Here is an 11,593-nt window from a genome sequence, read left to right on the forward strand (position 1 = left end):
TGGTCGTGTAGTGGTTAAGAGCTATAGCTGCTAACCAAGAGGTCAGCAGTTCGAATCCACCAGGCGCTCCTTGGAAACTCTATGATAGGGTTGCAATGAATCAGAATCCACTTGATGGCAACAGAGATTTTTATGTTTTAAAAACCTAAAACTTTTACAAATTACAAGCAATATGCCTTAAGTGTGTTGATATTTACTGAACTTTGCCTTGGAGAATCTGCTTATTTTTTTTCATGTATATAACACTACCTGAAGTAGTTTAAACAAAAAGTAACCAGTTGCCATGGAATCCATTCTGAGTCATGGTGACCCCGTGTGTTTTCAGAAGTAGATGGCCAGGCCTTTCTTCTGAGATGTCTCTGGGTGGACTCGAACCTCCAGTCTTTGGGTTAGCAGCTGAGCACGTTAACTCTTTGCACCACCCAGGGACTCTCAATTGTCTAAGCAGTTCCTATCAAATCCCTCAGGTTCTCTGCATGTGTAATTCTCAAGCAGGGAGCCTTTCCCTTGTGGCAGTGACTGCAAAAGCTCAGCCCTTTACCTGTCCCAGGCCCACGTTCTCTCTGGGTAGGACGATGACCATGCTCAGGTAACCCTCTGCGTCAGGCACCTCAAGAACCTGCACCTGAGGCTGCTTTATGGAGCCCAGCTTGAAGCGACCCTGCAGCCACATCATCTGCACAGGTTTGCTCTGGGACTACAAAGAAAAAACAGAGAGTGACAAGGCCAGTCTTTTTTTTTTTTTTTTTCATTTAAGACATACAAAATCTATATTTATATCTCTCCTGCAAAGTCATTGAGAGGAGATGACAAAGAATTTACCTTTCCACAGAAATATCTACGATTGATCATTAATGTGATGACTTAAAGAGGGTGAAAGCCTAAAGAAAGTATCGAAAACACCCCAAAACCAAACCCGTTGCTGTGAAGTCAATTCCGACTCACAGCAACTGTATAGGACAGAGTAGAACTGCCCCCATAAAAACCCAAAAACCCATTGCAGTTGAGTCGATTCTGACTCATAGCCACCCTATAGGATAGAGTAGAGCTGCCCCATAGAGTTTCCAAGGAGCGCCTGATGGATTCAAACTGCCTACCTTTTGGTTAGCAGCTGTAGCTCTTAACCACTACACCACCGGGGTTTCCAGAACTGCCCCATAGGGTGTCTGCAATCTTCACAGAAGCTGGCTGCCACACCTTTCTCTCACAGAGCAGCTGGTGAGTTGGGGAGTTCAAGACACTGACCTTTCGATTAAAAGCCAAGCCCTTTAACTACTGTGTCACTGGGGCTCCTTTAAGAAAGTAAATCCTGCAGTACAAAATGTTTAATTCTTCCCATTGATTACTTTTATTCAATGTAAATTTTTGATGCCCCCAAAACAAGCTGCCGTTGAGTCAACTCCTACTCATGGCAACTGCATGTGTGTCGGAATAGAATTGTGCTCCACAGGGTTTCCAACGGTTGCTGTTTCAGAAGCTTTGCCAGGCCTTTCTTCTGAGGTGCTTCTGGATGGACTCGAACAGCAAACCTTTGGGTTATCAGCAAGCACGTCAACACTTTGGGCCACCCAGGGTCTTTTGATGCCCAGAACTAGTTAATTCACTCCGGTGGGCTGAGAAACATGCACACCTTAGGATCTTATCAGGGTAACCATTTTTAAAGGTCGAATCAGCCCTTTCAAGGATATAATTAGATATCTCTTCAGCGTGAGTAAAATCTGAGTTTAGTCAGCTAGACTAATTCACAGCATTGAACTGATTCTGGTCATCTTTGGAGTTACAAGATAGCTAAAGATGTAACAAAATGTTGAGTAAGTTCCATATAATGAGGCCAATTTATGGGAATTTAGCTATGACTATACCAATTCTGCATATCTAGTGAAGGTAAGCTAATGGCCTGAAGGTGGCTTGTGAGAGAAAGCAGAGCCAAGATTGGCATCGAAGAGTTGTCACTAAGAGGCCTGCAAGCCTGCTTCAGAATTCCTTTCAAAAAAACTGAAAATCTGGTCTCGATATTTTCAAAAAATGTTAAAAGATTTTGTTAAGCTTGTCAGTGGGTTTTTTCTTTCCCACAACTTCACTGGGTTTTTTTTTTTTTTTTTTTATATATACCATAGTTTTGCTTTTCTCTTTGAAATGCTAGTTAATAAGTTAAGGATGTCTGCAACAGAGGCTTTCATTATGTATGTAGAACAATGGACCAGATTTTACTGTGAAATAACAAATTCTGTTTTGTTAACTGTTTAGCAAAATCTGTTTGCTTTGGGGAATGCTTATTCTTTAGATATCTCTCTGTAAATCCTGCTAAAACATTCCCTCCATCTTATGTATCCTGGGGTTCCTCAACCAGGTTGATCCTTGGAAGGTCTTGGAGGACCTATTTAAAAATAGATATGCTCAAGCCCTTCTTATAAATTAGAATCTCCTGAAAGGTGGCTCTGGAATCCACATTTTTGAAAACACACACACACACACACACACACACATGCATACACAAACACATATATATAAATAAAAAAAATACATATATATAATTTCACTGTACTTTATGACCTCTAAATGTGATGGCACTATGCTTTGGAAAGATACTATTAGATACTTGCAGATATGACTGATAACTTTTGGCTGTAGGGTTATGTTTCTCCTTAAAGTTATTTGGTATTTATTTTACATGGAAAGTATATAAAACTTCTGCTATTTTTACAGTTGGCCACAAAAAATTTTAAATTTACCTATAATTTCAAATATTTCTTGATGGGCTAGAGTAAATACATTTGATAGCATAGGGACTTCAATAATGGGAAGACTGTAGTTAGTGGAAGAGTAGCATACCTGGAACCTTTTATTTTGACTGTGAATTTTATTCATCAGTTTTGCTTTGCTTCTTAAGGAAATCACACGCATTTTACAAATGACCAGACTCTTAGTTCTGCCAATGTGTGTTATAGTTCTCCCCCATCAGCTGACATCATTTCCAGTTTTCAATAAGTGAATTGCTTAATAAAGGTTTAAGCTTAGCCCTAACTCTGAACCTACTTTAAACCCTTTCAAGGACTCTATTTTACATAGGCTTTTTTTTTTTTAATTATACAACTGTACCGCTAAAAATAGCATTTCTATGTTTAAATAGGGTAAATATACTATGGAGAATCTAAAAGAAGGATTCAACAACAAAAGTCTTGCAAATCTAACTCTGCACTTCATTGATTATGTAGATAGGCTAGTCATTTGGGAATTAATTAGCCTACCTAAAGCCATAAATGGAGCCCTGGAGGCACAGTGGTTAAGAGCACCGCTGCTAACCAAAAAATCAGCAGTTAGAATTCACCAGCCACTCCTTGGAAACTCTATGGGACAGCTCTATTCTGTCCTATAGGGTTGCTATGAGTTGCAATCAACTCCCCTGCCACGGGTTTGGTTTGGTTTTGGTTAAAGGCATAAATAACTTATTTTAAGGGTAAAATTTTTGAGGATTTATTTAAGAGAAAAAGAAATTAAACCATGAGACTACCTCATCCAGCCTGAAAGTCATAGTTTTGGTTTGGTCCTTCTGAAATGCATGTTTCCAGTTTCCTCTGAAGGAGATGGCATTGACCAGCACCAACTGATCAGAAGACACAATGTCCTTGGATGATAAGAGGCCCTTGATTTCACCTTTGAGGAGGGAACACAGTAAGAGCTCACCTTAGAATTGTATTGTCACATAGTAACAGCATACTAGAGAACCTTATAATCATCCATGGAGTATGAACTACTTTCATTGATTTTGCTTCTGTTCTAGGTCCATTGTTAATTGACGCTCAATACCTTCAGATGAGGCAAAAAGACTCCTGAGCAAATAAGTAAAGCGCTCACAGTTCTTTATAGATGAGGAATGTAGGGTGCAGGAGAAAACAGAGTGAGTATATAACCTATCTGCTTATTTTATGACAATGTATAAAATTGTTGATGAAATTTTCTTGTTTTATACAGTTAATAAATGTTATACTGCTAATACGTCTTTGTACTCTACTGTCAATAAAATTCCTTCACAAATAATTTGGATTACAGATGGAGGAAAAACTCAAATGTAAAAGAAAGGACAATAAAAATCTAGCATGTTTTCTAACATGCACAATCTTAGAGTGACAAAGGCCTTCCTCCACAATTCTGGACACATAGAAGCTATGAATCGGAATCGACCCAATGACAATGGGTTTTAGAAGCTATAAGAGAGAAGACGGTCATATTTGACTATAAAAATTTTAAATTCATTTGACCAGCCATCTAGCTTCTGAGAATCTAGCCAACAGATTGTACCAATACAATATTTTAGTATAGCTTAATAAATTGTGATCCATCTGTATCATAATTTTTTATGCAGCTGTTAAAAAAAAAAAAAAAGAATTAGCTCTCAGCCAGTTGATATTGCAGGATTTCCATGCGTGAGAAATTACTAATTTCATCTGCATCTTCCCCATGAGGCAGGATGGTCTAGCATTAAGGGCATGGAATCTGGAGCTCATATTCAGGTTCTCCCACCTACGAGTATGCAACCCTGATCAAGGAATTTAAACTTTCTAGATATCAGTTCCTTCGTCTGTAAAATGAGGATAATAATAGTATCTACCTCATAATCTTTTGGGTGAATGAAATAATAGATGTAAAACACTTCGAGAAGTATGTGACATCAAGTAGGCACCATGTAAGCATTTGCTCTTACTACTATTGTACAAATAGCCTTCTGCGTTAGATATCCTTCCTGTTCATGTTAAGACATCCGATTAATTTAGGTAACTTGATTGATTCACCCAGCTAAGAAGTGGTCTATAGATACGAGTACATAAATCATTAATGTTTCATTTCCTGTGTCTCTCCTTTGAGTACCGAAAGAAAGAAGGAAGGAAGGAAAGGAAAGGAAAGGAAGGAAGCAATGAACAAACTAAGGAATGAAGGACGAAGGAACAGAGGGAGGAAGGAAGATTTAGGTCTCTCACCTTTTGTCTTGTTTTCAACCCATGAGTTTATTTGCATCCTGGCTTCTTCCACATTGTTTTTAAAATCCAAAACTTCAGGCTTCACTTTGTATAGCTGTTCAATACAGTCTAAATATTTCTATCCAGTAAGAATAGAAAAAGAAGAGACATAACAAATAAATTATAATTTTAATACACTTAGACCTTCATGGTAGGAATTAAAGGTTAATAGAAGCAGAAATATGTAAAACACTGTTATACAGAAGTAGGCCCAATTAAACAAACTATATGCCTTTTTCATGTTTGATACAGATATTTAAGTAAAATGAACAAATTACTGAAGTGTTATTTTAGCGACAAGGACATTTCTCTTTCTTTTCAACCTCAGATATTGTACTTCATACCCATAAGTGAAAAATTAGAATAATCAGTATTCTAAATCTGGAGTCCCAAAATATCAATTCCTTTTTGACTACTGATGTCAAAATCTTGTCAGTGCTGTTGTTTTTAATCATAAAATATGTCTAATATATATGTTTTATGATTATGAAACATAATTGAACTTGTTACAAACTGGCATCAGAATACCAGAATCCTAAAACCTTTTATAATTTTGGGGGCAAAATTTAAAAAATATATAATATCCTTTCTGTTCTATATATATAAAAAAAAATATAGCATGTAACATATAATGATATATATGTTTTATGTGTACTTTATATTTTGATACATTTTGATAGCCCAAACAATGCAAGACTAGATTACATAAAGACAGGAATGAACGGTTTCTAGCTGCCTTACTTGTGGAAACCTGTTTTGTTTTGACTCACCGGGAGAAATGGACGGCCTGAATCTGCAAACATTCCACTTGCGATGTGAATTTGACTGTCATTGGACTTGCCGATTTCAGAGAGGAGGGTTTGGATGTATGAATGGACTCCTGTATCTTGTCCACACTAAGAGAAAAAAAAAAACACTTGAAAATGGGGGAGCGTGGTATCCAGCACCTAAGTATCAACTGAGGTTAGATCAGAGGCTCTTCAGTCTGTATTAAACGAAACCAGTAACCAGTAACCCCATGTGTGTCAGAGTAGAATTGTGCTCCGTAGAGTTTCAGTGGCTGACTTTTTCAGAAGTAGAATCCCCAGGCCTTTCTTCCGAGGCACCTCTGGGTGGACTCAAACCTCTAACTTTTCAGTTAGCAGCAGGGTGCATTAAATATTTGCACCACCCAAGGACTCTTCAGTTTGCATTAACCCATTGCCGTTGAGTTGATTCTGATTTATAGCCACCCTTTTTTTTATATATATAGGGTAGAGTAGAACTGCCTCACAGGGTTTCCTAGGTTGTAATCTTTATGCAAGCAGGTTGCCACATCTTTCTCCCATGGAGCCATTGGAGGGTTCAAACCACCCACCTTTTGGTTAACAGCCAAGTGCTTAACCATTGTACCACCAGGGCACCCCAGTTTGCATTACCCATTGCTGCTCAGTGAATTCCAACTCATAGCAACCCTATAGGACAGGGTAGAACTGCCCCCACAGGATTTCCAAGGAGCGGCTGATGGATTCAAACTGCTGACCTTTTGGTTAGCAGCCAAATGCTTAACCGCTGCACCACTAGGGCTCCACCAGTTTGCATTATGGCATGCTATTTCAGAAAAAATAAAATCAAAGACTACTCATTCCACTATTTGTACACATTGGAACTCTTCCATTTCACCAAAATGGGTAGCCTACCAATCTGATCACATGTGGAGATCATAACCACTTGTCACGGCCACACTCACAAGTGTGCAGGATGACCCGGCACCGCCCCTGCCTGAGTCAGGACTTGCTTTGTCTCCTCCACCAGCTGGCCCAGGGCACACATCCTGACAGATTATTTTTAGCACTGTCGGCATCAGGGAAAAAAATGCTATATTTTGTAACATATATGAAATATGTAATAGGTTTACATAATAAAATTCAGGCAACAATGTTTGGTCTTATTAGCCCTACCATAGTGAATACTAGGGAAAGCCACATCTGCTGGGAAGCCATGGACCACCTTAGACAAATGAAGGTATGCATTACCTATTTTCCCTAGAAGTTACCAGCATGGAAAAACACTTAATAAAACTAGTAAAGGTAAACCTACCTTTATATAGTTACATTTTTCAAAAACGGTATTTGAGTGTTTGTGATTAGCATTCCTATTTTCATCTTCATTTTTTTTTTTTTTTTTTGATTCTCAGTAAAAGAAAAAAGAAAACAGTTCGTATTTAATGAGTGCTTATTATGCCCAAGGCGTGGTTTGAAGCGCCTTGCGTCATGGATGATCTCTCTGGGCTGTTTTTGGGTTCCATTATGGAGTCTCGTAGAGAATATTGTCCCTTCTACACTTTTTACTCAAGGAAGGGAACAGGCTTTCTTCTTAAGGACTAACAGTCTTTACCTCGATTTTTTGGACATTTTTCATTTTGTCACCTCTCGTTTCCAAATCTTCACGTGATAGATTCTTTGAATACAGCACATGTAGGAGTTGCTACACGTGGCTGCTAACCAAATGACAGTACGTATCTACAGTCTAAGCTCAGAGGAAGTCTGGAATAAGTACGCTGCTCATTTTCTTTAACCTTTAGCTCTTATGATGCATGCCATGAGAGAGGCAAAAAGAAAAGCCGAAACTCTATACTGACCTCTGCGTTTGAGAAATTTGCAGTTCTCCTTAATTCATCCAAGTGGAGCACCTACAATAGGGAAGCACAGAATTATTTTCAAAGGTTTTGCAAATGCTACTGCAAACGACCAGACGATGATCCAGCCAACCATTTACTTGCTATAAATGTTATGCTCTTTACATTTTTCTGAAGTATTTTTCATTCCTCTTTTCCCTTGTGTTTCTTAGTTTTGCTCCTCATTAAGGGAAAAAAAAAAGTTATTTCCAAGAGAAAAGGTGAGTCCACGAAATAAAATCTTTCAAGTGCTCTTGGGCAGGAGTCTAAGGGTTCGAGAGTTCTGGAGATGCGGTGTAGGTAGTATCTCAAAAAACAAAAAACAAACCCATTACTGTCAAATTGATTCTGACTCATAGTGACCCTATAGGACAGAGTAGAACCACCCCATAGGGTTTCCAAGGCTGTAATCTTTACGGAAGCAGGCTGCCACATCTTTCTCCCAGGAAGCAGCAGATGGGTATGAATCACAAAGCTTTCAATGCTCAACCACTGCACTACCGGGGCTCCTTAGGCACTACCTCGTTTAAATGAATATTTACCTTTATCATCTTTGTGATAGAATGTGAGCTGAAGGTTTAAAAATGTGTTCTAAAATAAACCCGGGCTCTCTCTTTTGTTTTGTCACTTAATTATATTCATCCCTGCATTCCAAGTTGTGAAACATAGTAGGAACCCCAAAAATATTTTTGGATGAAGACGGAATGATTGTGTGAATAAATGAATGAATCTTAATTTCATTTGCAGGCAGTCAATATCATCAGTCATTCACTGAGTAGACAAGAATTATTATTTGAACTCATGGATAGGTGGTCGTTTCAAATTGCTTTCACAACATTACCTGATTTGATGCCCATAGTATTCCTTCGAGGTTCCAGTGGTTGATACTATTTTCTCCACTACAAGTGAATGTTTCCTATAGTCCTACAGTCACAAGGCAACTTACTGACTCAGTTGAGGTCTTATCGTGGTTTCTTAAAGCCTTCATCAGAGAACAGCGGAAATAAAACATCATAACTCCCCTCAAATATTTATGGGTGAGTGGTTTAAACATTTTTTGTGGTCCTGAGAGCAGAAATGGGGTAAAAACATAGTGTATCTAGGGCAGATATTATAGCTTTTCTAAAGTACGGGCAGAAAAGGGCTTCATCTGTTTGTGGTTTTTAAGAGCAGGAACATGATAAAGGAGCAACGGTTACCGAGAGGTAGACTTTAGCACAAGACAAGGAAGAACTTTCTAATATTTAGAGCTGTCTGAATGGTTATTAACAAGCTAACTCACACCATCCTGTTCTGCCTTATCAGAGGACTTCCAACAGTCTGAACAACCTGTTGTATGATGTGGAACAAAGGGACTTAACCACAGAGTACAGAGTTGGAATTTTGTGGCTTCTTCCAGTTCTGGGATGGCCTGAGAACAACATGAGGACATAACAAACAAAAAAAAAAACATTGCTGTCAAGTCGATTCCAACTCACCGTGGCCCTATAGGACAGAGTGGAACTGCCCTATAAGGTTTCCAAGGCTGTAATCTTTATGAAAACAGGCTGCCACATCTTTCTTGTGCAGAGCAGCCTGGTGGGTTCAAACCACTGACTTTTTGGTTAGCAGACGAGCACTTAAACACTGTGTCACCAGGGCTCCTTGAGGACATAATATGGGTCCATAATTCAGGGACTCTGCATGAACAGTACCTCCTGGCATTGCTTCAATAGTCATCGTTGCCATCAAAGGAGCACAATTGTTGAACCTGGAATTCTGAGCACTTGGCCCAGTGTTTCAAAGTTGTAGGAGATGAGAAGATGAGAGATTTTTCTGCATTCTTTGCTAGAAAACCAAAAACCAAACCCGCTGCTGTTGAGTCAATTCCAACTTCTAGCGACCCTATAGGACAGAGTAGAACTGCCCCGTAGAGTTTCCAAGGAGTGCCTGGTGGATTTGAACTGCTGACCCCTTGGTTAGCAGCCATAGCACTTAACCACTACGTCACCAGAGTTTTCTCTGTGCTAGAAGCAGTAAGGAAAAAAAATATTTGAGTTCCTTGGTTCTCTCCTAGATGAGTGACTATCAAAAGAGACAAGGAAGCATTTCCAGTCCCTCTTCCCTCAGCATGGTGAGCCACACTGTCTCTCCAGTTGCATCACCAGAAGCACACACAGGTGTGGATGGAGCCACCGGCCAGCTCACTGCCTCTCACACAGGAGGAGAGGGAGAGCGAGGAGTGGCTCTGTGCATCCTCATTCCAGGCAACTTGGAAAGATTCCTATAGCTTCCTCATTCTCAGTTATGTCTCCATCTCCACGAACATGCATTTACTGAGCACCTATTGTGGGTGAGACCTATTCTCCCAATGAATGCAAAGAGAATCAAATGGAACACAAGAGCTTTTACATTTAATTTTTCTTATGCTTAAAAACATTATTAAACTCAGAGTTGAACTCTAGCTTTTCAAATTAATTTCCAGTTTAAATAGGAATTGGGAGAAACCTTGTTCCTCTAGTTAATCATTCCAGTAAAATCAGGGAGCGATAGGTAAGGCATGTTGAAAGACCCCCACCAAGAAATATTGCTACCATTTCACCTGAAATTCTCTGTAGAGTTAAAGTTGTTGATTCCCTTGCAAATTTATGTAGACTATAAATTCTTCCCTTAGATTGTAAACTCCTTAATATTCCTTATATGTTCCACATTTATTCATTTATTCAAACAACAACTATTTAGTCAACAGTCAACAGCAGCTTTGAAAGCCTCCTAAGGACTGGATCCTGGAGGTGGTGGGCACTTACTGTGCCTACGACACAATTTAACACAATCTTGAACACTTACTACATTCTTATTATCTGATGTCAGTTATCCATTAGTATCTCAGAACAGATAACTTCCAATTTGCCTAGCAAAGGGTTGTGTTCCAATGAAGCAGAGCGTAGAAGGAATGGGTCTCATCTGGGGGGACGGTAGAAGCTCCTGAATTCGAGGAGCACGTTGGGGATCCTGATTCACTGCCAGAAGACCCTGGGAAACTAAGATTGTACTTGGGGGGGATAGTGAGGACGGGGACTTCAGTTTTGCTGTGGGCCAGGTTGGCCTCATTGAGTGATTCTACCTGTTTAGGCCTCAGCTCTGCCCCCTCATCCTCTGCCCCTCAGAACAGAGCTGGGAGAACTCTTATCTTTTGTACCCCTTTTGAAATAGGCAATTTCACAGGTGACCTTAAGTCAAGGTGGACATGCTTTTGTGTTTACAGAGTGCGGCGTCTATGAAGCCTCCATTGAAGACAGTGCTTGAAATCGTCACTTGATTGTCCACTAGACACAGCTGGAAGTGTGTTTGTGACCTACCTTTTCCATCTGAGATGCACTGTTGCCTCTGGCCCCAAACAGCACCACAGCCAGGGTGGACAGGAGACCCCAGGGAGAAAAGAAGACATTCTCAACCGTATGGTCATAGCTCATTTCTTTAAAGACATCAAAGCAGAAATGTGCATTTGCAGCACTGAGCGAGTCCATCGTTCTACCTGGTATCTGGGATACAAAGGCAAATGTTAACAATAACAACATGTAGGTCGAGACACTGCTATTTAATAGTTTATTTCAAATTACAGCAAGAGTTACTTCTACTTTGTGAAACCTAAACGCTCAAGGAAGGGCTTTATGGAAGCAAAAACAACAACAACAACAACAAAAAAAACAGAGATTTTGGAATTAATCGCATTTCCTCCTCTGCCACATTCTAGTTTTATGATCCTGTATGAGATAGGCCTGGTTTACTGAGTGGTTTCCTTTAAAAGCTCTTGTCAACATGTCCTGACTCCTTAAAAATATGTACTGAGCACGCACTCTGAGCCAAGAGCCTTCAAGTGCATTTTCTCATTTAATTTCCACAACAAATCCAAGAGGTGGGCATTTGTGGGGATGCTGTTGTG

General features: G+C 39.6%; 1 protein-coding gene across 1 annotated transcript; it reads right to left on the bottom strand.

Annotated features, from left to right (window-relative positions):
* Positions 1 to 529: 529 nt before the first annotated feature.
* On the bottom strand, positions 530 to 11,177 carry LOC104845590 (ovalbumin-like). The gene is made up of 5 exons (XM_023544137.1): positions 11,010 to 11,177; positions 5,786 to 5,911; positions 4,977 to 5,094; positions 3,512 to 3,654; positions 530 to 697 (listed from the first exon to the last, which is right to left on the bottom strand). The coding sequence occupies exons 1-5, from the start codon at positions 11,175 to 11,177 to the stop codon at positions 530 to 532; spliced, it is 723 nt and encodes a 240-aa protein (XP_023399905.1).
* Between the last annotated feature and the right edge of the window lie 416 nt (positions 11,178 to 11,593).

The sequence above is a fragment of the Loxodonta africana genome, chromosome 11 (genome assembly GCF_030014295.1).
Source record: "Loxodonta africana isolate mLoxAfr1 chromosome 11, mLoxAfr1.hap2, whole genome shotgun sequence".
Taxonomy (NCBI): Eukaryota; Metazoa; Chordata; class Mammalia; order Proboscidea; family Elephantidae; genus Loxodonta; species Loxodonta africana.

Bases quoted from the DNA above. Each gene is read 5' to 3' on its own strand.
- LOC104845590 (XM_023544137.1), bottom strand. From the start codon at position 11,177: ATGGACTCGCTCAGTGCTGCAAATGCACATTTCTGCTTTGATGTCTTT. The intron at 5,095-5,785 runs GTGAGTCAAAAC...CTTACTGGATAG, and splicing joins CAGGCCGTCCATTTCTCCCG to AAATATTTAGACTGTATTGA. The intron at 698-3,511 runs GTAGTCTCATGG...TTTTCTTTGTAG, and splicing joins TGACTTTCAGGCTGGATGAG to TCCCAGAGCAAACCTGTGCA.